This window comes from Syngnathus scovelli, chromosome 6 (genome assembly GCF_024217435.2).
Source record: "Syngnathus scovelli strain Florida chromosome 6, RoL_Ssco_1.2, whole genome shotgun sequence".
Taxonomy (NCBI): Eukaryota; Metazoa; Chordata; class Actinopteri; order Syngnathiformes; family Syngnathidae; genus Syngnathus; species Syngnathus scovelli.
Window position 1 is genome coordinate 2,397,960 of NC_090852.1, and position 24,629 is coordinate 2,422,588.

The 24,629-nt window shown below is 44.0% G+C and overlaps 1 protein-coding gene across 10 annotated transcripts in view; it reads left to right on the plus strand.

Annotated features, from left to right (window-relative positions):
* The window catches only part of adat1 (adenosine deaminase tRNA specific 1), a 111,699-nt gene that overhangs the window by 44,251 nt on the left and 42,819 nt on the right, over window positions 1-24,629 (plus strand). For 4 of the 10 annotated variants that reach the window (XM_049722951.2, XM_049722953.2, XM_049722952.1 and 1 more), the window contains 2 exons: window positions 15,314-15,368; window positions 24,037-24,281. Coding sequence is in view for 4 of the 10 variants with exons in the window: in XM_068650937.1 (XP_068507038.1) it covers window positions 21,640-22,893 (1,254 nt within the window). In the remaining 6 variants the exon portion in view is untranslated. Of the gene's footprint in view, window positions 1-15,313; window positions 15,369-18,329; window positions 23,934-24,036; window positions 24,282-24,629 lie in introns of those variants that run through there. The other 6 variants (XM_068650937.1, XM_068650938.1, XM_068650939.1 and 3 more) reach the window with 4 other exon arrangements.

The following is a 24,629-nucleotide window of genomic DNA, read 5'->3' on the forward strand; positions in this document are numbered from 1 at the left end:
GAGTGATAGTACGGTTATCTATAGTTATAGTGGTTTGCTTAAATAAATGTTGATAACGAGTAGGACCAATTATCAACATCTCAGTTTTATCCGGGTTAAGACGAAGGAAATTGAGAGACATCCATTGCTTAATCTCCGCAAGGCACGCCTCGAGATTACAGCAGTCCTGTGGATCTGTCATCGATAATGGCATATATAATTGGGTGTCATCCGCGTAGCATTGAAAACTAATATTATATTTACGTATTATGCCCCCAAGCGGAATCATATAAATATTAAATAAAATCGGTCCGAGTACCGATCCCTGTGGGACACCACAAGTAACATTATAAAGCTCAGAGGACGTATTACCATGGACCACTCGGTGCGTCCTGCCTGATAGATAGGAATTGAACCAGCTTAGTGCTGACCCTGAGATACCAACACAACTTTTAAGACGCCCTAATAAAATATTGAAGTCTACAGTGTCAAAGGCAGCACTAAGATCAAGTAGTAACAATACAGACGACGTATTTGAATCCATAGCTATGAGGAGATCATTAGTCACTTTAGCAAGTGCTGTCTCTGTAGAATGATTGGCTCTAAAACCAGACTGAAAAGAGTCATATCGATTATTATCGACCATGTAATCAATAAGCTGCTGTGCTACTACTTTTTCGAGAAGTTTTGCTATGAATGGGAGGTTTGAAACTGGCCTATAATTACTGAGACAGTCCGGGTCAAGATTTGCTCGCTTAAGTAGTGGTTTAATAATAGCGGTTTTAAAGGCCATTGGCACTATCCCAGAGGAAACAGACAGATTGATTATATTTAAGATGGACGGTCCTAAAATTGGAAATAATTCTTTAAGTAGTTTGGCTGGAAGCGGGTCGAGTAAACATGTTGTTTGTTTAGCCGTACTAACCAATTTTGTAAGCATTTCAAGGGAGACGCTTTTAAAATTTGAGAGGGTTATTGCATGATCCCCAGCGCTAATAACCGGCGGAGCGATTGGCATGGTATTCTTGATCTCGTCCCTAATGGACTCAATCTTTTGAGCAAAAAATTTCATAAACTCGTCAGCTGAGTGGAAGGAGCTATCGGGGGTCGGCTGGCGCAGAGTTAGCTTTGCCACTGTATCAAATAAGTATTTAGGATTATTTTTATTAAGATTAATGACTTGCGAAAAATAACGAGTTTTTGCTAAAATAAGCGCATCTTTATATTTCAGGAGGCTGTCCTTCTATGCCTGATGGAAAACCTCAAGTTTGGTTAAACGCCATCTGCGCTCATGCTTTCTACATAATTGTTTAAACGTACGTGTTTCATCTGTGAACCACGGAGTTGGCCATCTACGGCGAGTTTTCAGACGTAGCGGTGCCACAGAGTCGATGGCTTTTAATAATGTCGCATTGAATTTATTTGTAAGATTATCGATAGAGCCACTGTACGCGGGAAACATGGCGGTTGCCGGCGACAGTAACTCAGATAGCGCAGTTGCAGTCATGGAGTTAAAATTACGGCTGCTATAATTCTGATTGCTCTCTTGTCTTTGACAAGGAACTAAAATTTCAAATTTTATTAAAAAATGATCAGACAGAACAGTAGTGTATGGCAGTACTGTTATATTTGAGGTTGCTAGTCCTCGGGATAATACCAGATCTAAGGTATTTCCATTCTTATGCGTTGCTGCCTGTACAGCTTGCGTAAAACCAAACGTATCGATTAAAGTTTGAAATGCCGAAGTCAGTGGTTCCGACGGTGAATTCATGTGGATGTTGAAATCACCCATGATAACTATATTATCTGCATTTGTCACTAGATCAGCCACAACTTCTGAAAATTCATCCAGGAAGCCAGAGTAAGCCCCAGGTGGGCGGTAAATAACAACAAGATAGAATGACGGTAACGCAGTGGATCGCACAATGAGAACTTCAAATGTTTTAAATACGTGAATTGAGCGAGGCCTAAATCTAAGCTCAGAATTTGAGATGAGGGCGACACCCCCACCCTTTTTTCGAGGACGAGCCACATGCGAGCTCACAAAATTTGGAGGCGAGGCCTCGTTAAGTGGCAGCAGTTCATTAGGTTTTAACCAGGTCTCGCAAAGACCAAAAACGTTTAGATTATGTTCCGTGATAAGGTCATTAACGAGAACTGCTTTCGTATGAAGTGATCTAATATTCATAAAACCGAATTTAAGTGTAATTGGTCGATCAGGGTGCGTATCTATCGAAGGATTTTTAAACGGGATGCGAGTAAAATTGTGTTCTCTAGGCCTAATATCACCTCTCAAAAGTTTATTAGGGCGGTGGGATGAAACGACCGTGGGAATTTGATGATGAGTATTTGTTACACGTGAAGTTATCTAAAACAGGCACCGTTTCATCAGCAAGACCGGTCGGGACGGAGTGATTGGATTTGTCTACTACCCCAGTAGAAAGTGTGTTTATGTGTACTGCAGCACTATTTAAACTGTTGCGCTCTAGTCTACACGAGGAGCTATGTGTATGCTGAAAGTCTAGCCTAGTGCTAGTGTCAGCAGCATCTTGTTTGACACAACCGTCATCTCGCCCCTGACCCAGCCGTAATCCTTCTGTTCTGTTGTACAAGATAAGAATAAGCAAGGCAAAGCAGCAAGCATACTGAACAGTAACATTATGAATAAGTACTCATTAGAGAACGCATGATAACATATATATACAATTTTTCTAACAGTGGTGGTTTGACCTTTGGCCCTGAATCGGTTGATGTTAAGATTCAAAAATTTTTTATTGGCCATGTTTGAGCATGCCAAACAAGGAATTTGACTTCGGTACATCTCAGCCTCTGTTCAATGTTAGAGATTTGCTCACTCCAACTTATTTTGCAAGAACCAAACAGGAGACAAGCAAGTTCTTTTAGACACCTGCAGGTGGAGAGTCCATTCGTCGCTGTCTGAACAGCGATTATCGAATGAAGTCTAAAAGTCTCCTCCCTGCAAGGGCATATTTATTAGGAGGAACAGAGTGGGGGTGGGAGTGGACAGGTTTGGTGAACCCCCGGCCTCTGATAAGATCAGAGCAGGGGGTGTTTTACACTATTGTGGGAAACAGAACAACTTTGATTGCTTCCCCTGCAGCTGGTCAATCAAGCAGAGGAAGCAACCACTTCATCTTACTCTGCATTGTGAGGGCCAGACGTGATTGATTTAATCATTACATTGTGAGGGCAAGACATGATTGATTTAATCATTACAGTCTACATTCCAACATAATCATAGGATCAAACTAACCTGAAAACCCTAACATCTCCCTCCTGATTTATCATATGATTATGCCACCCCAAACAACAACGATAAGCAAGAAAAAAAACATATATACGTATAATGAAGAAAGTAGAATGGTAAAAATAAAAACAACAAACAATGATAGCAACACTTTCCAGTGAAGATGAGGCATTACCTCAATACCCCAGATCAAACTTATTGTGTAAGCGAAAAACCTGCTGGCCAGATGTCATTAGCAGGAAAATTCTTACACGGCCCCGTTGCCACAGGCGACCAGAATGCTATCAATAAAAAAGAAAAAGAAAAACACAGAAACAATACATCTGAGGGAAGAGCGCAAGGACAACTTTGTCTCCGACGGACCATACTTTATGGTCATCTGGAACGTTCGCACCCCAGACAGGGTCATGAGGGTCAAAGGTTGCAACTGCTCTGCGTCGAGTCCAGAAGAGTTGTGTGCTCCTGTCAGCTGATGATGTCATATCCTGTAGGTGTGGTCTGTCACTCACACTGGTGCACACACTCCTGTCCAGTTGGCGGGCAGCATCGGATAAACCTGAAATGGCTCTCTTATCTTGACACTCATCGGTGATGTCCAGAGCTCCCATCCAGTTTCCTCCTGGAGAGCAGTCGTCGTTAATGCAGACGTGGGTCTTGTTACCTTGGATGTAACATGTGTAATTCACTCCAGCTGGTCTCTCTGTGTAGGCCACTTGTGGTATTGTTCGTCCTTTAACAGTCACATTGAGATTTGCCCAGAAGTGTTCATCATAGGCACCGTGTTTCGCTTCAGTGACATTCATTGCTCTGGCCTCCAAGCGAACTTGCGTGGAGGAAGGGGGGAGTTTCGAACACACATAGCACGCCTCCTGTGTGTGAGCTCTCACAGTGAACCTGAGGGTTGTCCACCTGTGAGGGGGAGAGATCAGGCGGCAGTAAATTTGCATTGGACACATCTTTCAGTTTGAGCGTCCTGATTAGATAATCTGCCCAGGACTGCTCTTCATCTGTTGCTTGCAACTCTCGTAGTCAATTGTAGTGCCCATTTAACTGGCAAATAGGAGGTTTTTTTTTTTTTGTTTTTTTTTTTTTTGTTTTTTGTTTTTGTTTTTTTGAAACAAGCTCTACAAAAAAAATGTTTGTTTTGTTTTGAAAATGTTTTGAATATGAATCAAATCCATATGTTGTATAAAGCTGACTGACCTGCCCCACTATCCCTCCTCTTGAGCCATGTGACGCGCACCATGGCTCAATATTGCAGCCCATTTGCATCGGTTCTTTGGTAGGGTAGGTCATTTATAGATGCCATTCTCTAATCTTGCCCCTGTTTTGACAACTAGCTTAGCAAGTAAATGGATGGCCTCCCCGAATGGGGAGCGACTCAGCTAGCAAATGATTAGACATTTTCACTTTGTTGTAGTTTCTTTAGTTACTTTTCAATCGTTTTCTCATTGTTTATCACAAGAATCTTAGAAATTTGAATACAAATCAAAACGTATGTTTTATTTTACTCAATTGTATGATTTAGAGAATCCATATGTAGTAAAGTTTTGTAGTACTACATATGATTTCATCATCATTTAGTTTGACTTTCTTTCCAAAACGCTTCTTAATTTCTCAGTTCACACATCTTCTACATGTGTTACTGGTTCTCCATTTTTTTTCTAGTTAATTATCAATCCAAAAGCTACGTGTTTCTTTCTAACATTCAACCTGCTCAAAATCACTCTTTCATCAAAGTCGCTCTACTAATTTTCCATAGTAGTCGCCAACGAATTCAACCATTCAACCTTTCATTCAGGCAATCATTCATCAATGCTCATCATATGTATCTCACACAGTCTCCAAAAAGGAGTCTTCCTATCACATCGGTCCCAATTGATCCAAGCTCACCACACAACACTCATATATCACTTTCAACTCAGGTTTCCTGGTAGAACAATCCACCAATTCAAAAAAACTTAACTAAAACAAACAATTGGCAAATTAATCTGAATTTTTTCTTTGTTTTTAAATTTGAAGAACTCAATCTCTCAGATTTAGCTTGCATTTAGAATTTTGTATAATCTTATAACACAACCAATCAATTATTCCTATTAAATGTAGCATTGCAAAATCTTAAATTCACAATTTAGCTTCTTCCAATTCCTGAAAGCATGTTCTGTCATTTTTTTTTTTTTCTTCGAATTTCTCATGTGGGCTCGACACTTAACATGCACTAGTGTGGATTAGTTTCTGCTTGCAAACAGATTTCTCTCTTTTTCCTCTCATTTTTATCTTTCAAAATCATTTCTGTTCTGCGGTGCAAATTGGATAGACCACAGTCTAGCAATTTTTTTTTTTTATACTAAAACTTTAGCCAATGTTCATCATTTTAACATATACGCACACACATGCACAGCTCTCGCACGCAAAAGGTAGTTCCCAGCACCAATGATTCGTCACAGGCTGGCCATTTCCTGTGGTCGATCATGAGCTGGTCCCTCCCATGCACACGAGGACAGCACATTCTAATTTTATTTATTTATCTTCTAGAAGCAAGTTGCATTTCTTTACCACTTGAACTCTCAACTTCCTTTCTACTCCATACTTTTTCTTCCACTTCGGCATATATTGCATACAATTAAGAAATCTACTTGCCATGAACTTCTCGTTTTAAAGAAGAGCAGAGCAAGAGATTTACCGTTTTTATTTCCCATATTAATTCTAGTAGTTTTAGGTTATACAATCTCTTTGTCAAAAATATTATTATTATTATTATTATTACTATTATTACTTATTTATTTCTTTGAGGATCCTCAATGCAGGTTTAAATTGACCTTTCAACAAATTACTAGCCTGTTTTTTTGCCATGGATCAACGCTAGAACTGCTTCTTAGTCAATTTATCCTACCAGTCACACACTCAATCACACTAACTCCAGCGCTTTTTTAGGCCTCATGGCTCGGACAAACCAAAGCCGTATCTCATAGCTCGGATAAACCAAAGCCGAATCTCATAGCTCGGACAAACCAAAGCCGTATCTCATAGCTCGGACAAACCAAAGCCGTATCTCATAGCTCGGACAAACCAAAGCCGAATCTCATAGCTCGGACAAACCAAAGCCGTATCTTTAGCGCTTTAACTTACTTGTCCCCTGGTTCGTTGCACCGCCGGATCCCGTCAATCCACCTCTGTCAGACGAAGGCAGACCTAAGATGCTGGCCCAGCGAAGAATTCTCTTCCCAGGACTTTCTTTTCCAGGTCCTCCTAATGGACGCTGGCTTGTCGACAATGCAGCACGTCCTCCTTCGCCGGTCAGATGGTGGGTATGAGGATCCCGGGTTTCGGCACCAAAATGTTAGAGATTTGCTCACTCCAACTTATTTTGCAAGAACCAAACAGGAGACAAGCAAGTTCTTTTAGACACCTGCAGGTGGAGAGTCCATTCGTCGCTGTCTGAACAGCGATTATCGAATGAAGTCTAAAAGTCTCCTCCCTGCAAGGGCATATTTATTAGGAGGAACAGAGTGGGGGTGGGAGTTGACAGGTTTGGTGAACCCCCGGCCTCTGATAAGATCAGAGCAGGGGGTGTTTTACACTATTGTGGGAAACAGAACAACTTTGATTGCTTCCCCTGCAGCTGGTCAATCAAGCAGAGGAAGCAACCACTTCATCTTACTCTGCATTGTGAGGGCCAGACGTGATTGATTTAATCATTACATTGTGAGGGCAAGACATGATTGATTTAATCATTACAGTCTACATTCCAACATAATCATAGGATCAAACTAACCTGAAAACCCTAACATTCAACATTTAGGCCACTAACAACACTCAGGACATGTGCGAAATTGAAAAATATTCTCAAACATCCCCTGATCTTAAATTCCCAGGAGGGCAAGGAAAAACTCAAAACTCCTAGGGGAAATGAGAAACCTTGAGAAGAGACCACAGATGGGAGGATCCCTCTTCCAGGATGACCAGGCTACGATGGATGCAGAGTGGACATATAGTACACATAATATAGACAATTCAAAGATAAAGCGTCGTGAGCAGGATGTTATTGCACAGCAATGTCTCTGAGACTCTAAGAGTGGTGTGAGTTCATTAGAGCGACAGCCTGGAGGAAGAAGCTGTAAGAAGTTGCCCATCAGTTCTGTACATAAGTTGGACTCTCTGGGGAAGATGTCTGCTCGTGAGATGGAGGATAGCAGCAATGAAGATGAAAAACTGCATTGGAGCGATGACACATCCCTGCATGACTCCTGTGTCAACCCCGAAAGGTTCGGTTTCATCTCCACTGCCACTGAGGGCTGTAGCTGACGTATTGTCATGCAGCAGTCTCAGCACGTGGATGTATTACTCTGGGCAGCCAATCTTTGCCAGAACCAGCCAGAGTGCCTGATGGTTCACTGAATCAAAGGCTTTGGTGAGGTCTATGAAGGCCATGTATAATGGTAAATTTTGTTCCTGGCATTATTCTTGGAGTTGACGAGCAATGAAAGTCATGTCTGTGGTGCCTCTGTTTGGGCGGATACCACTTTGAGACTCAGGAAGAGTGGTTTCTGCCATGGAGGTGAGTGCGTTTTCCAAAATCCGAGCTAGGGCTTTCCCTGTGGTGGAGAGGAGAGAAATGCCACGGTACTTCCCGCAGTCTGCCTTGTTTCCCTTCTTAAAGATGGAGACAACCAGGGTATCCCTAAGTTGTGGAGAGATTTTCTCTTGTTCCCATATTTTGAGAAACTGGGCATAGAGATCGGATCCACCTTCCTTCAGCACTTCTGCTGGAATGCAATCAGGACCAGCAGCTTTGTTGTTCTTCATCTTCCTAATTCCATCCTGCACCTCTTTCAGGCTGGGTGGATCTCCCATGTTCTCAATTTTGGGTTGTTAAGGGAGATTTTCAAGGGCCTCCATCTCAGGAATGGTGTCCCTGTTCGGAATATCCTCATAAGGCTCTTTCCACCTGTTTGTTATTGCTCCCTTTTCTTTCAGCAATGTAAGCCCATCCTTGGAGCAAAGAGGGGTTAGGAAGCGCAGTCAGCAAGCTAATCTGTAATATACATGCATAAAATGAAGCCCCGATGAACCAATCAGAGAACATTACGTTTTACGTAGATCTGGGAAAAAAAAATAATCAGAGGACCAGACGTAACACGTAGAGGAGTATGTACCCCCGCCGCCATTGATAAATAAATACTATCGTTTGTGCAAACCTGTAAAGTTGTTTTGTGTGGCTTCCTTCACACAGCAACGTAATATACAGGCACCCGATGAACCGATCAGAGGACATTGTGTTTTACGTAGACTGGGGCAGTAAACCAATCAGAGGACTGGACGTAACACGTAGAGGACTATGTACCTCCGCGTCACTGGTAAATAAATCCTATCAGTTGTGCAAAGTACGTACCTCCGCCGCCATTGATAGTTGTTTTGTGTGGCTTCCACCCCACAGAGATGTAACAAACAGGTGTAATACGTATGTAGACTCGATGAACCAATCAGAGGACATTACGTTTTGCATAGATTGAGGCGGTAAACCAATCAGAGGACACGTAGAGTATGTACCTCCGCCACCACGGACAAATAAATACTATCGTTTGTAATAGCATTAGGACCCTCTAAAATGGCATAGACAAAGAGACATGCTTACGAGGCACAATTAGAGCTTTGTGGAAAGCCAGGATCATTGCAGAAGAGCAACGTGACGATGACGTGACAATGACGAGAGGGAACTTGGCATGTTTAATGGCGAACTTGTCCAACTGTTTAATTTGTATACAGAAGATGGTTTGATACAGGTCTTATTTATGTTATACTTATTTGGATGACTGTCAATGTTACGTCAGGCCCGTTCTCAGCTCTTTGTTTGTGTTTATGTCATGTTAGCATACCGTATCGTTTAGCCTGTTGTTGCTCGTTCATGTCTGTTCTTGGTGTTGGATTTTGTCAAATACATTTCCCCCAAAATGCGACCTATACTCTGGAGCGATTTATATATGTTTTTTTTCACTATATTGTGCATTTTATGGCTAATGCGACATATATTCCGGAGCGACTTTTAGTCTGAAAAATACGGTACATGTTTTTCAAAGCCATACTTACTGTATGTTTCTATTTGCTCGGTGAACAAAGACAGTTGAGCAGCCAAGATGCCCTGCCGGTGTCCCAGCTATGATGTGGCTGAAACTGGCAAAGATCGACAAATTGCTGCTTACAAAAAAATATTCTCCAAAGTAAAACTTTAAAGTGTAAGTACTTGAAAAATGCACATCAAGTGCAAAAACTCATTGGGTGCATTTTATTCACAAATATATACTCACTCAAAATTTTAATATTACTGAGGTCCTGCACATCATTCAAAATCAGCAGCAAATATTAGGCCTACACTGTGCACAATTATTAGGCAGGTTGTATTTTTGAGGAGTAATCTTATTTAAAAAAAACTACAATGGTCTTGGTCAAACATAATGTTAATAAACCTCAAAGTTGAATATTCAATAGAGTAAAAGTGAGATTCTGGCTTTCTTGGGAAAGTTTCTGTGTGCACAATGCACAATTATTAGGCAACTATTAGTGTACAAAATTATTATGCAACTAAAGTAAAACTGGAGAATTTCCCATCTCACTTGTTTATTTTCATTTGTTAGAGTGAGAATAATAAACAGCATTTACAAATTAACATTTAAAAAATATTCAGTGACTAATATAGCCACGCTTCTTTTTAACAGCAGTTGTATGACTTCCATCCATGGAGTTGATCAGTTTCTTGATCTGTTGACGATTAACTTTTTGTGCAGCAACAAGCACCCCCTCACAGACATTGTTCACAGAGGTGTACTGTTCTCCTTCAGTATAAATCTCCCATTTAGCAAGGGCCCACGAGTTTTCACTAGAATTTAAGTCAGGTGAAGAAGGAGGCCACGTCATTATTCTATCATATTTAAGGTCTTTACTGGTGAGCCACACAGCGGAGTACTTCACGACATGTGAGGGAGCATTGTCCTGCATAAAAATCGTGGTATTCTTGAAAGATGCAGACTTTCCTGCACCACTGCTTGAATAAGTTGTCTTCTAAAACCAGGCAGAAGGTCTGGGAGTTCATTTTAAGTCCATCTTCAGCCCCTAAAGGTCCAACACACTCACCAGTATGCCAAGATGCAAATCCACATCCGTTGAGTTTTTTTGTTGGTTCTGGTGACCACCTTCTACACGGCCCAATCATCTCAAATAGTCTCAAGTAGATGGAAGTCAGTGTCGCTTCCGGTTCTGTGGCAGCTGGAGAAACACTGTCCGCCACCTGGAGAAACAAACTGTTCGTCACATCATGCAGCTGGTCCTAGTATGGTTTATAGGTCTTTGGGTGGTCCACTGGAGCCAAAACCTGTGGTGTTAATTGTGGTGGCATTAACATTTGGCTGCCTGTCTATAATTCAAATGGAGTGTGTAACCTGTGCTGCGATTGATGTTTTTTCTGATGTGCAGCAATGCAATTGGGAGGGCATCCTGCCAATTAAGCCCAGTTCTAGCCACAATCTTTGCCACTTTGTTTTTGTTCGATTCATTAATTCATTCTTTATTTCCCACCCGCTTCCTTGTGACTGAGGGCGATATACTGTTGCAAATTTGTGTTTTATACATTTTACCCAGCTCAGTGGCCTAGTAGTAGAGTGTCCGCCCTGAGACTGGAAGGTTGTGGGTTCAAACCCCGGCCGGGTCATACCAAAGACTATAAAAATGGGACCCATTGCCTCCCTGCTTGGCACTCAGCATTAAGGGTTGGAATTGGGGGGTTAGATCACCAAATGATTCCCGAGCGCGGCACCGCTGCTGCTCACTGCTCCCCTCTCCCCCAGGGGATGGATCAAAATCACATGGGGATGGGTTAAATGCAGAGGACAAATTTCACCACACCCAGATGTGTGTGTGACGATGATCATTGGGACTTTGACTTTGGGACTTTGACTTTGTTGCAGGTGTTTGAAAAATGCATCCAATTGTCTGATTTGATCAATTGAGGGAAGTGTGATGGGATGAAATGATTCACCAGCGGTTTGATGACAGTTATGGAGTCCTCACGGGCTGCAGTGCATGCCTTCAGGCATCTCGAAAAGGAATCCTCCATCAACAATAAGTACTTCTTATATGCACGGTTGATTGTGTCTGTGCATTCAATGATGATTTCCTCCCCTGAAAATGATGTGGGCTTGAATGTGCCTGGTTGTATCGCAAGGATAGGTTTAATTGTCAAGGCCTGACAGACTTGGTTAACATGGCTCTTGTGGCCAAATAGTATGCAGGGTGATGTACTTCCTGTATCAGTGATTTACTGAGAGAACTCACCAGAAGAGCCACTTTTTCGAACAAACCTCTCCACAGGTCATCACTCCCCTTCTTGGCGTGAAACAACCAAATAGATAAATAAATGCCCGCATACAGACAATTGGTAAAGGCATCCAGGCCGGTTCGGAGGCAGGTTCGAGTGTGGCCTGAGGGTGCCTCCGATGCACTTCGTGACTGCTTCGACACCACTGACTGGGACTTGTTTAAGCAGGCAGCCACCTACAACGATTGGATGGACATAGAGGAGTATACTGACTCTGTTACCTCTTACATCACGAAGTGCATCGATGATGTGACTTGCTCGAAATCCGTCGTCACTCGCGCGAACTGGAAGCCGTGGCTGACGGGGGCTGTCCTCAGACTGTTGAGGGCCAGGGACAAGGCTTTCAGAGCGGGGGATGAGGCTGGCTTGCGGACAGCGAGGGCCGATCTGTCCCGAGGCATCAAAGAAGCGAAGAAGGCGTTCTCGTGCAAGGTCTCCACCCACTTCAAGGACAGCAAGGACGCACGTAGCCTTTGGCGGGGCATTCAGACCTTCACGGACTACAAGCCCGCGCCGAGGAGCTGTGAGGGCGACGTCCGTCTGCTGAACGATCTGAACCGCTTCTTTGCTCGCTTCGACGCCCAGAACAGCACTTGCCCGCTGAAGACCACTCCCCCCCCACACGAGCAGCCCCTGCACCTCTCTGCCGACGGTGTGAGGAGGGCGCTTGCCGCTATTGACACCCGTAAGGCGGCGGGCCCTGACAACATCCCGGGTCGAGCGCTGAAGGACTGCGCTGGGGAGCTGTCGGGTGTCTTCACGGACATCTTTAACGTTTCCCTGCAGCAGGCCATCGTCCCCTCGTGTTTCAAGGCTGCCACCATCGTTCCTGTGCCGAAGAAACCTGCACCGTCCTGCTTCAATGACTACCGCCCCATGGCACTGACGCCTATCATCATGAAGTGCTTTGAGCGGCTTGTCATGGAGCACACAAATCCGTTCTCCCCCCCGCCATTGACCCTTTCCAGTTCGCGTACCGTGCCAAGCGGTCCTCTGAGGATGCCATCTGCTCTGCCCTCCACTCGGCCCTCACACACCTGGAGAGAAAGGACTCTTATGTGAGGTTGCTGTTTGTGGACTTTAGCTCTGCCTTCAACACCATTGTGCCGCAGCGACTCATCTGCAAACTCGACGAGCTGGGCCTCAGTACCTCCCTCTGCAACTGGCTACTGGACTTCCTCTGTCAGAGGCCTCAGGTGGTGCGTGTTGGCGACAAAATCTCCGCCAGCATCACGCTGAGCACGGGGGCCCCCCAGGGCTGCGTGCTCAGTCCATTGCTCTTCACCCTGCTGACGCATGATTGCACTGCGACCTACAGCGACAACCGCATAGTGAAGTTTGCTGACGACACGACTCTGGTGGGTCTCATCACGAAGGGCGACGAGACTCGGTACAGGTCGGAAGTTGACCTTCTGACCACGTGGTGCAGGGACAACAACCTCCTGCTGAACGTCAATAAGACCAAGGAAATCATTGTTGACTTCCGGAAGGGTCACACAACACACCTGCCGCTGATCATCGACGGTGCTGTGGTGGAAAGGGTGAGCTGCACCAAGTTCCTGGGGGTGCACATCAGTGAGGACCTCTCCTGGTCCGCAAACACCTCGTCACTGGCAAAGAAAGCTCAGCGCCGCCTGTACTTCCTGCGGAAGCTCAGGCGTGCATGTGCTCCTCAGGCAGTCCTGTCTACATTCTACCATGGCACCATTGAGAGCGTCCTCACCAGTTGCATCGCTGTCTGGGGTGGTAACTGCACTGAACAGAACTTGAAGGCCCTGCAGCGCATAGTGAATACGGCTGGTAAGATTATTGGTGCTTCGCTCCCCTCCCTGAAGGACATTTACACCTCCCATCTCGCCCGCAAGGCAACCTCGATTGCCAGAGATGTGAGTCACCCGGCTCACTCTTTGTTTGACCTTCCGCCCTCTGGGAAGAGGTACAGGAGCCTGCGCTCCCGCACCACCAGACTCGCCAACAGCTTCTTTCTCCAGGCTGTTAGGGCCCTGAACTTGCTACCCCCTTCTGCGTAGCGTGCGGCACTGTTGCGCTATTTTCGGGAATGTCTGCTGTACGCGCACTTGCTCCTTTTTTTTTCTGCTCCTCTTATTTATTTATTTATTGTTGTGTTATTTATTCATTATTTATTCAGCACGCTTTTGTTATACTTGTTTACTTGTTTGTCTGTTGTGAGCCATGTCTTGTCATCGTGGGATAGGGGGGAACGAAATTTCGGTTTCTTTGTGTGTCTTTGGCATGTGGAGAAATTGACAATAAAGCTGACTTTGACTTTGACTTTGAAAGTTCCTCAGGAGAGACAAATGCCAGTGTATTGGTGATGTCTGCCAGGGTTATGGCTGTTTGCAACATAGGCACAAACAACAGTCAAGACCTCCCCCCCCCACCCGAAGGCTTCCCTCTTATTTACCTGGGTGAACCCCAATGTACATGCACCAAGCCGAGGGGCAAAAAGTATGTACCTGCTCGGGTCTCTCACCATGGGCAACTCCAGAGTGGAAGAGATTCCAGCTCCTCTCAAGACGACTGGTACCAGAACCCAAGCTGTATGTGGAGGCGAGTTCGACTATGTCGAGTTGGAACTTAATCTGCCTCGTGCACCAGCTCGAGCTCATTTCCTGCCAGAGAGTCCATTTCCTGCCAGAGAGTCCATGTCCCTTCTTTTGCTGGTGATCCGACCGCCGAAGGCTTTTGATTGCCGCCAGGCTCACATTCCACTACCCCTTTGATCCCTCCTACAGGTGGTGATCCCATGGGAGAGGGGACCCACTTATTCCTTTCGGGCTCTGCCAGGTGCTCGCCTTCGAGCCCCACCTCCAGGCCTGGCTCCAAAGAGCGGCCCCGGTGACCTGCATCCGGGAAAGGGAAAACCAGATACATTAATTGTTCTCGTCATAAGGGGTCTCTTCGGTCATGCCTTGTCTGGTCCCTCACCTACTAAGACCTCGTGCCATGGGTGACCCTCCCAATGTTATAAAGCTCCAGACAACATAACTCCTTGGATCACATGCTAACCCATTCCACCATAGTAAGGTGACGACTCACGGAGGGGTAAAACAAAACAAAAAGTCACACGTTACGCATGACGCAAACAATGTTCATGCTGTATGGGAAAAAGCACAAGTAACTTTTCCATGTGGTGACAGTTTGTGCATTAAAGTATTAAAGTTCATGAATTGAAGCAACATTTGTTTGATTTTTTTTCAGATATTAATTTGATTGTGAACAAATCTTACATCAGTCGTAAGTGTTTTTAATAATCAGACTTTTAAAACTTGTACAGAAATTTCTCTTTCCTAAAAAGGAAAGACTTAAGCTACTGATGTTTTATCTTAAATGCAATTATGTTTTCACAAAATATGTGCTTTTAATGTTTTGCATTTCGTTATTTATTCATGTATTTATACCAAACAAACCAGGCATATGCTAACTCCCCTAGCGATGATCAGTTCATGTATGTACGTAGTTTCCCTGTTGGACATGACATCTTCAGGGCAACCATGACTAGTGAGGCCCACAATGAAAAGTTCGACAGCCCTGCTTTATTGGGTCAAAAAACAATGGCTATGAATGAGTGCACTCTGGTGTTTTGCTGTGTATGGTCTACGAGTAGCTGATGTGTAATTTAAATACATACTGTATAGGTCTGTCATACAGATTCAATTTTCTTTTACTCTGCTCAGGTGATGTGCTCAATGACAGCCATGCAGAAGTCATTGCCAGAAGAGGTTGTCTCAGGTGGGTACTTTACACACAAAGCCGAAACCACAATGGATGAACTGTGGCCACTGTTAATCCTTAAACTGGACTGCATCTGCACCTGCAGTTTGATCCATGTTAACATCCTATTCAAAAGGATATTGCTCGACTGATATACCACCACAAACACACACGACGTTTTACAGCTGAGTGCAGTTTGCACTATACTTCCTCCTGATTTCCATACATGGCAAAGTATAAATGCTGTCTTTGCGGCAAGAGCGCCTTGGCAAACTAATGTCATTTAGAAAGAGAAAGATAGAATTATCAGGACGTGAGCCTGAGGTTAGGATTGTGACTGCTACACTGCGAATGAAACTGTCAGAAAACTTAGCTATTATCACCAAAATCACTACGCACATCTCTACTAATACCCATTTAAAGCTAAGAAAAATTCAAAACGATCAGTGATTATTTTGGAGTTTATGGACTAGAGGTGCAACGGTACAGACCTGGTATAGTGTGTACCTCGGTTTTTGTGACATGGTTTTAGGTTCGGTTTCAGTAAACATTTTGTGAGTACCGTATTTTTCGGACTATAAGTCGTGTTTTTTTTTTCATAGTTTGGGTGGGTGAGCGACTTATACTCAGGAGCGACTTACATGTAAAAGTATTCACAAATTTTCAAAATTAAAAAATCTGCGATGTAGTGAAACCGCGATAAACAAACCGCAATGTAGCAAGGGATTACTGTAATTTGAACTGCAACTGACGTCAGCGGCGCACGCGCGGCGTTGTTTACACAAAGGACAAAGGATTGGATCACGGGATTTAATGACTTGGAGTGACAGATTGTTTGATAAAATTGTTGTTTACAATTATATGGCCCTGTGGAATAATTTGAACTGCAACTGAAGACGAGTCCCACGTCAGCGGCGCAGCGCACACGCGGCGTTGTTTACATAAAGGACAAAGATTTTGATCGATGGATTTAATGATTTGGAGTGACACAGATCGTTTGATAATGTTGTTTATATAATAGGAATTTGATATGTACTTTATATATCATTATATGGGCCTGTGGAATAAAGTCCCCCAATGATCATCGTCACACACACATCTGGGTGTGGTGAAATTTGTCCTCTGCATTTAACCCATCCCCATGTGATTTTAATCCATCCCCTGGGGGAGAGGGGAGCAGTGAGCAGCAGCTGTGCCGCGCTCGGGAATCATTTGGTGATCTAACGCCCCAATTCCAACCCTTAATGCTGAGTGCCAAGCAGGGAGGCAATGGGTCCCATTTTTATAGTCTTTGGTATGACCCGGCCGGGGTTTGAACCCACAATCTTCCAGTCTCAGCGCGGACACTCTACTACTAGGCCACTGAGCTGGCCTAGTAGTAACTACAACTGCAACTGACGAGTACGTCGGCAGCGGCGCTGCGCACACGCGGCGTTGATTCCATAAAGGACGATCGATGGATTTAATGATTTGGAGTGACACAGATGGTTTGATAATATTGTTATTTATATAATAGGAATTTGATATATACTTTATATATCGTTATATGGGCCTGTGGAATAATTTGAACTGCAACTGACGAGTCCGATGTCAGCGGCGTGGTGCACACGCGGCGTTGATTCCATAAAGGACGATTAATGGATTTAATGATTTGCAGTGACACTGATGGTTTGATAATATTGTTGTTTATATAATAGGAATTTGATATACCGTAATTGCCGGACTATAAGCCGCGACTTTTTTCCAAAATTTTGGACCCTGTGGTTTATAGTCAGGTGCGTCTTATATAAGATTTTTTTCGTGATTTTTGTGATGACTTGATCACTTTTACTCTTAACACTATTATATACAGTAAAAGCTACAAAACAAACTGACAAATAACTCGTTTTCAAATCAGACGAGTAAAAACTGGTCAAATATTTTTAAAAAAGCTATTATTAAAAGTGAAGACAATTTGCAATTCTAGTAATGACACATGAATTTGATGCACTATTTGTCTTCGCGGGCCACATAGAATGATGTGGTGGGCCGTATCTGGCCCCCGGGCCTTGAGTTTGACACCTGTGCTCTAAACCCTTTCTCTTACTCTGCCATATCACTCAGAGTTTACACAAAGTAGTGGCGCTGTTTGGACAATCTGCATTGTAATTGTACTAAGTTCGTCTTGTTTTTCCTTTTTTTAATCACTTCACTGGTTTCTTTTAAATCAAACAAGTTGTTTGATAACAACTTGTTTGATATAAAAGAAACCAGTGAAGTAATCTGCATTGTATTAAAACCCAATCAATCAGCATTTAAATTCAATTCTTCTGACATTTTGCTCACCAAAAACAGGTTGTAATGAATGTGAACTTTTAATGCTTTTTATTCAGAAGGTTACTTTGAACCTTAAACGGCGGCGCGGCGTACTTATGGATTTTTACGGCCTCCGGCCTCCAGGAGGCGCTGTAGCAAGAAGCAAGAGCGAGACGGGCGAAGAAGAGACAATGCGCCGAAGAAGACGTGCTAGTTTTTGTTTACATTTCGCGCATCACGCGATCAAGACGGACATTACAGAAAGGAAGCCTTTATACACAAACCGTCATCATGGGGGACAAAAGAAATGCATATGATGCCGCTTTTAAGCCAAAGGCAGTCAGTCGATGTTGATGACATTATCTTGTGTCTACTCTGGAGCGTACTTATGGATTTTTACGGCCTCCGGTCTCCAGGGGGCGCTCTAGCCGGAAGCAAGAGCGAGACAGGCGAAGAAGAGATAATGCGCCGAAGAAGACGTGCTAGTTTTTGTTTACATTTCGCGCATCACGCGATCAAGACGGACATTACTGAAAGGAAGCCTTTATACACAAACCGTCATCATGGGGGACAAAATAAATGCATATGATGCAGCTTTTAAGCCAAAGGCAGTCGATGTTGATGACATTATCTTGTGTCTACTCTGGAGCGTACTTATGGATTTTTACGGCCTCCGCTCTCCAGGGGGCGCTCTAGCAGGAAGCAAGAGCGAGACAGACGAAGAAGAGAGTGCGCCGAAGAAAACGTGATCGTCTCGCGCATCACGCACACACCCACATTCACACAAAGACAGGAAGCTTTTATACACAAACCGTCATTATGGGGGATAAAATAAATGAATATGATGCCGCTTTTAAGCTATACGTGTCGCTCGCTAGTTTAATATAATGTAGCGCTTCGTGCATGAATAAGATTAGCATGAACAGAACCTCTTCACACTCGAAGAAATGCATAAAACCGTCGACGAAAGAGAGACTGTGAAAGTGTGAGGTGAAGGATATCTAACGCTATTCCAATCGGACACTAAGGAGGAAGACTTCGTTTCAGTGCACAGGAGGAAGATGAAGACGGCTCTTTTTGTACTTTTACTGGTATGTTTTTTTTAACCAGCCCTGTTCGTGCTGTGCTACCGTGTTGCTGCTGTGTAACCGCCGCCATTACCGCCGCGTCTCAGTGACTTTGCTGTGTTAATTCCGTGTTGTTGTGGTATTACTGCCGCGTCACAGGCAGTGTTTGGAAAGAAATGTTAAGATATGTTATTAAAGCTTTAAAAAAAAACTTTCTGTGTCCAGTCTTTCTTTGCTAATAACTCGCGTGCGCACTTCCACGTTGCTGCGGTACTACTGCTGCGTCACAGGCAATGTTTAGAAAGACATGTTGAAGTATGTTATTAAAACGTTAAAAAGGCTTTCTATGTACGGTCTTTCTTTGTAAAAAACTCATGTGCAAGTGCGGCTTATAGTCCGGTGCGGCTTATGTAAGAAAAAAAAAGAAATATCCCTGAATTTTAGCTGGTGCGGCTTATAATCCGGTGCGGCTTATAGTCCGTCAATTACGGTATACTTTATATATCGTTATATGGGCCTGTGGAATAATTTGAACTGCAACTGACGGCGGCGCGGCGCAAACGCGGCATTGTTTACATAAAGGACGATCGATGGATTTAATGATTTGGAGTGACACAGATTGTTTGATAAAGGTGTTATTTATGTTATAGTTATTTGGATAACAGTTAATGTTATGTCTGGCCCTTTCTCAGCTTTTCGTTTGTGTTTATGTCACGTTAGCATACCGTATCGTTTAGCCTGTTGTTGCTCGTTCATGTCTGTTCTTGGTGTTGGATTTCGTCGAATAAATTTCCCCCAAAATGTACTTATACTCCGGTGCGACTTATGTTTTTTTTTTCACTTTATTGTGCTTTTTATGGCTGTTGCGACGTATATTCCGGAGCGACTTTTAGTCCGAAAAATACGGTACAAAAAACTTCCATTGAATAATTGCTTTATTCTGCTTTTCAGGATTTTTTTAAATCTGGGATTAATTTAGTTAATAATTTGACACTGAAGTAGGACTATCATGCTTATAAATCCTTTTTTACATTTTACTCATTGTGGTCTATATAAAGTGGAACAGCAAAGCTTTTGTCTGAGTCCCTCATCTTTATAGCATCACAGGCCCCTCTTTTGCCCCTGTTCTGAGGAGCGGCTCAGAGCAAGCCGTTTTGCTGCGGTCTCTTTAAATGCAAAATAGATACTTCACACCCCACTCCCTCCAGGCCGCAAGATGTGTGCCTCCCTTTGCGGTAGGTCGTATTTGTAGTTTCTTAGCAGAGATAGTTTACTTGCAACGCACACTTTTTGATTGATTAAAAGATGTCAACAGCAGAAGAGCTGTTCATCCCACCATACATAACAGATAACAAAATAAATCCCCTCACGACGTTTAAATATTTATAAATTTTATTAATTGATTCTTTTTAGGACGCCAATCCCTTTAAAGTCACTCTGAAACCGGTGCCGAATAACCACTTGAGAGCGCAAGTTTCCTGTCTGGAACCAAGCTTTTATAGGCCCCTGGAATTACCTCATCGGCATTACCTCACCGGCACGTGAGGTGGCCTTTCTGGAAGTTTCTGGAAGTTTCGAGAATGTTCCTTAGCTGATCCCTGTCTAGGTCAACTGGAAACCACTGGTTGTCTTGGCAACCTTGCTTAAAGCATCAACCACTGCGCATGACTGTACTCCGCCACCGGATGCAGCTGTTTCCTGTTTTGTGCGTTCTTTCACTATTAGCCCTTGATGTCTCCTCTCAACTTAATACATTCAGGTATGGATGGAACACCAATGTTAAATACATTAATAACATATCTTGTCTAGTAAAGATCAATCTTAACACATAATCATGCTTAACCATGATAATGGGTTCTTCTAACTTTAACATATATTGATATTGCTCAAGCTGTTAAAATTATGGCATAGCAAACTCATATTCCAAAATTGTGCGTTGACCCCTACACACGAGCAGCCACGGGATGGTATAGCCGATAGCGTGAGGAGGACGTGTGCCGCTATCAACACCCGTAAGCAGGGCTGTGGACTCGGTTGGATTTTTGCACCGAGTCCGAGTCCGGCCTCTTGATCACAGAGTCCGAGTCCATTTTTTCTGTTAATTCATGTGACTGCTTAGTCTTTATTCAAGGCTAATTTAGATCAAAATCTACCAGAACGAATGCAACTGCTTTCACACTGGCTGGTTCGGCTTATATAGGATCCCTTGCTGAGAGCGCGGACGTAAAAGTGAGGCGACGTTCCAATCGGACGTCGGATCGATAACATTTTCCCTGCCCTACCGGAGTTGTGCTAGTTCATAACGTAGATCACTCACGGCGTAGTCATAAATGTACGGTTGACAATTTAACCGATAGAAGTGGATACATTGGAACACAACCTACACTCTAATATATTATTTGACATGGTATTAAATGCGTGGCTTTACAAAAATAGTCATTGAAGCCCACCCTTAGCCCTGAGTGCCATTGGCATGAGGCAAAACGCTTGAAAACACACACTCTCGCCCAATTAAATAACCATTCTGAAACACAGGACATGTAAGATAATATTTTTTAATCATTAATTACGCCATTATAGCTCAGACATTTATCTAAACACAAATAGTGACGACCCCACAACTATCGAAACACATCAATGATATAAGATGGGAGACATAATCGTCCTTGACATTGGTACATAATGTAAACATTAGCCTAAGTGCAACTCAACGTGGCCGCATTGATCGTAAGCAGGGCTGTGGACAGTATTCCTAGGCGCATTCTCAGCAGCATGATCTCGGTCAAAATCAGCACCGAGTCTGAGTCCGAGTCCGGCAAAAATGACCGAGTCCGAGTCCCCGAGTTCGAGTCCACAGCCCTGCCCGTAAGGCGGCGGGCCCAGACAACATCCCAGGTCGAGCGCTGAAGGACTGCACTGAGGAGCTGATGGGTGTCTTCACGGACATCTTTAACATTTCCCTGCAGCAGGCCATCGTCCCATCATGTTTCAAGGCTGCCACCATCGTACCTGTGCCGAAGAAACCTGCTCGATCCTGCTTCAATGAATACCATCCCGTGGCACTGACACCCATCATCATGAAGTGCTTTGAGCGGCTTGTCATGGAGCACATCAGATCCATTCTCCCCCCCCCCACCATAGACCCCTTCCAGTTTGCGTACCGAGCCAAACGGTCCTCTGAGGATGCCATCTGCTCTGCCCTCCACTCAGCCCTCACCCACCTGGAAAGAAGGGACTCGTATGCGAGATTGCTGTTTGTGGACTTCAGTTCTGCATTCAACACCATTGTACCACAGCGACTCATCTGCAAACTCGACAAGCTGGGCCTCAGTACCTACCTCTGCAACTGGCTCCTGGACTTCCTCTGTCAGAGGCCTCAGGTAGTACGTGTTGGCAATAATATCTCCACCAGCATCACGCTGACCACAGGGGCCCCCCAAGGCTGTGTGCTCAGTCCGCTGCTCTTCACCCTGCTGACGCATGACTGCACTGCAACTTACAGCAGCAACCACGTGCTGGAATATGCCGACGACACGACTCTGGTGGGTCTCATCACCGAGGGCGACGACACTCAATACTGGTCGGAGGTCGACCTTCTGACCACATGGTGCAGGGACAACCACCTCCTGCTGAACGTCAACAAGACCAAGAAGATTGTTGTTGACTTCCGGAAGGGTCACACTCAACACCTGCCACTGACCATCGACGATGCTGTGGTGGAGAGATTGAGCAGCACCAGAATCCTGGGGGTGCACATCAGTGAGGACCTCTCCTGGACCACCAAAACTGTATCACTGGCGAAGAAAGCTCAGCGCCGCCTGTACTTCCTGTGGAAACTCAGGCGAGCAAGTGCTCCTCCGGCCATTATGACCACATTCTACCGTGGCACCATTGAGAGCGTCCTCTCCAGTTGTATCGCTGTGTGGTGTAATCCTACAGCTGGTAAGATTATTGGTGCTTCACTCCCCTCCCTGAAGGACATTTACTCCTCCCATCTCGCCCGCAAGGCGACCACGATTGTGTGTGATGTGAGTCACCCCGCTCACTCTTTGTTTGATCTTCTGCCCTCTGGGAAGAGGTACAAGAGCCTGCACTCCCACACCACCAGACTCACCAACAGCTTCATACTCCAGGCTGTTAGGATCCCTAACTCTCTGCCCTCTCCACCCTCGGCTGCATAACGTCCTGTACTTTTGCGCTATATTCTGACTGTCTGCTGTATGCACACTTGCTCCATTCTTGCTCCTCTTATTTATTACGTTACTTGTTTATTTATTATTTATTCAACGCTCTTATTTATTCATTGTTTGTGCCTTCCTGTATTTACTTTTTGTGCTGTTTACTTGTATGTATATTGTGTACTATGTCTTGTCACCGTGGGATAGTGGGAAACGTAATTTCGATCTCTTTGTGTGTCTTGACATGTGAAGAAATTGACAATAAAGCAGACTTTGACTTTTTGACTTTGACTTTGAACAGGTCGTGTCCTCCCAATTGCTAACAATTGAATTTATTAGATTTGTTAGTTTCTATCAGGTCACCCCTATGTCAAGCTTTACCACCATCTCCTGGTGAAATTTTGGAACTACTACTTGTTTTGGGATAGCCAATGTGCCTGGGCCAAATTCGATGCCCAATTTTACACCATCTTTTACCACCATGCCACTTGACACACCTAAACACCGCCAAGTCCAGGGAAATGGTGGTGGACTTTAGGAGGCCCAGGCCTCGTCCTGAGCCAGTGACCATCAATGGAGACTGTGTGGAGATAGTGCAGACCTGTAACTATCTTGGAGTGTTGCTGGATGACAAACTTGACTGATTGCTCACGTGGACGCCCTTAAATTATGACTGCCAACAAGTGATTTTTCTAAACAAGGAGCCTAAAGTAACCGACCTGGCAACCATGGCTGCTCTTTGACAGTTACAACAGCGCGAGAGCGTGACTGTCGGCCCAAACACAACAGGAGGGAGGGCTTTTCGCCAGCACATACACATAACCGATAGCCCGTGAATGCATCATTGTAAAATGAAGTACCGAAAACCCGTGGTCAATTAGGGTAATGTGTCCCGTGCTGAGCAGACCGGACGGTTCAACATTTTGCCGTGTACTGTTGCACCCCATTTATAGATAAAAGTAGGCCTGAACTACAGGGTCCGGCAAAATGATCTGACACATTTGTAGTTTTAATAGAATGCAAATACATTAAAGAAACAAAAACTTTTATTTTTATTTTCCCAAAGTACATATAATGCCCTTTTGTTTTTTTGTTTTGTTTAATTTTTGTTTCGTTTTTGAGTAATGTTATTTTGTTTCGTTTCAGTTGCTAACATGAATTGGACCGGTGAGCATCGCGCTTTCATTGTGGAAACGTTTATCAAGAACGAATCTGTAACTGCAACACAACGAGCATTCCGTTTGGGCTTCAGACTTGGTAGACATGATCCCGTACCTGCTCGAAACACGATCTTGTTATGGGTTACTAACTTCAGAGCCAGTGGATCAGCATTGAAACGAAAATCAGCTGGCCGACCTCGCACCGCCAGAACTCCAGAAAATGTGGCAACGGTAAGACCAAAATAACATTATTCGAAAACGAAATGAAACGAAACAAAACGGCATTATATGTACTTAAAGCTGTGCTCCAAGCTTTTGCTGTTTTATGTACTGTTGCTTCGAAACGCGACGGCTTCGCTTATCAACACTCCTTCTGAAACGAAGTTGCATCAAGCTCCGTGGTTCTACTGAATTTCAATTTTTCCGACAGATATTACGATTTTGGTCCAATTTATGATTTTCTTGAAATGATGCTTCAGTGCACTATTAACAATGTGCGGTAACACATCGACGACAGAAAATAGACATCATACCATTAAAAAAATTAAGTCTATAACAAGACTTAACTGTGTTTTCAAC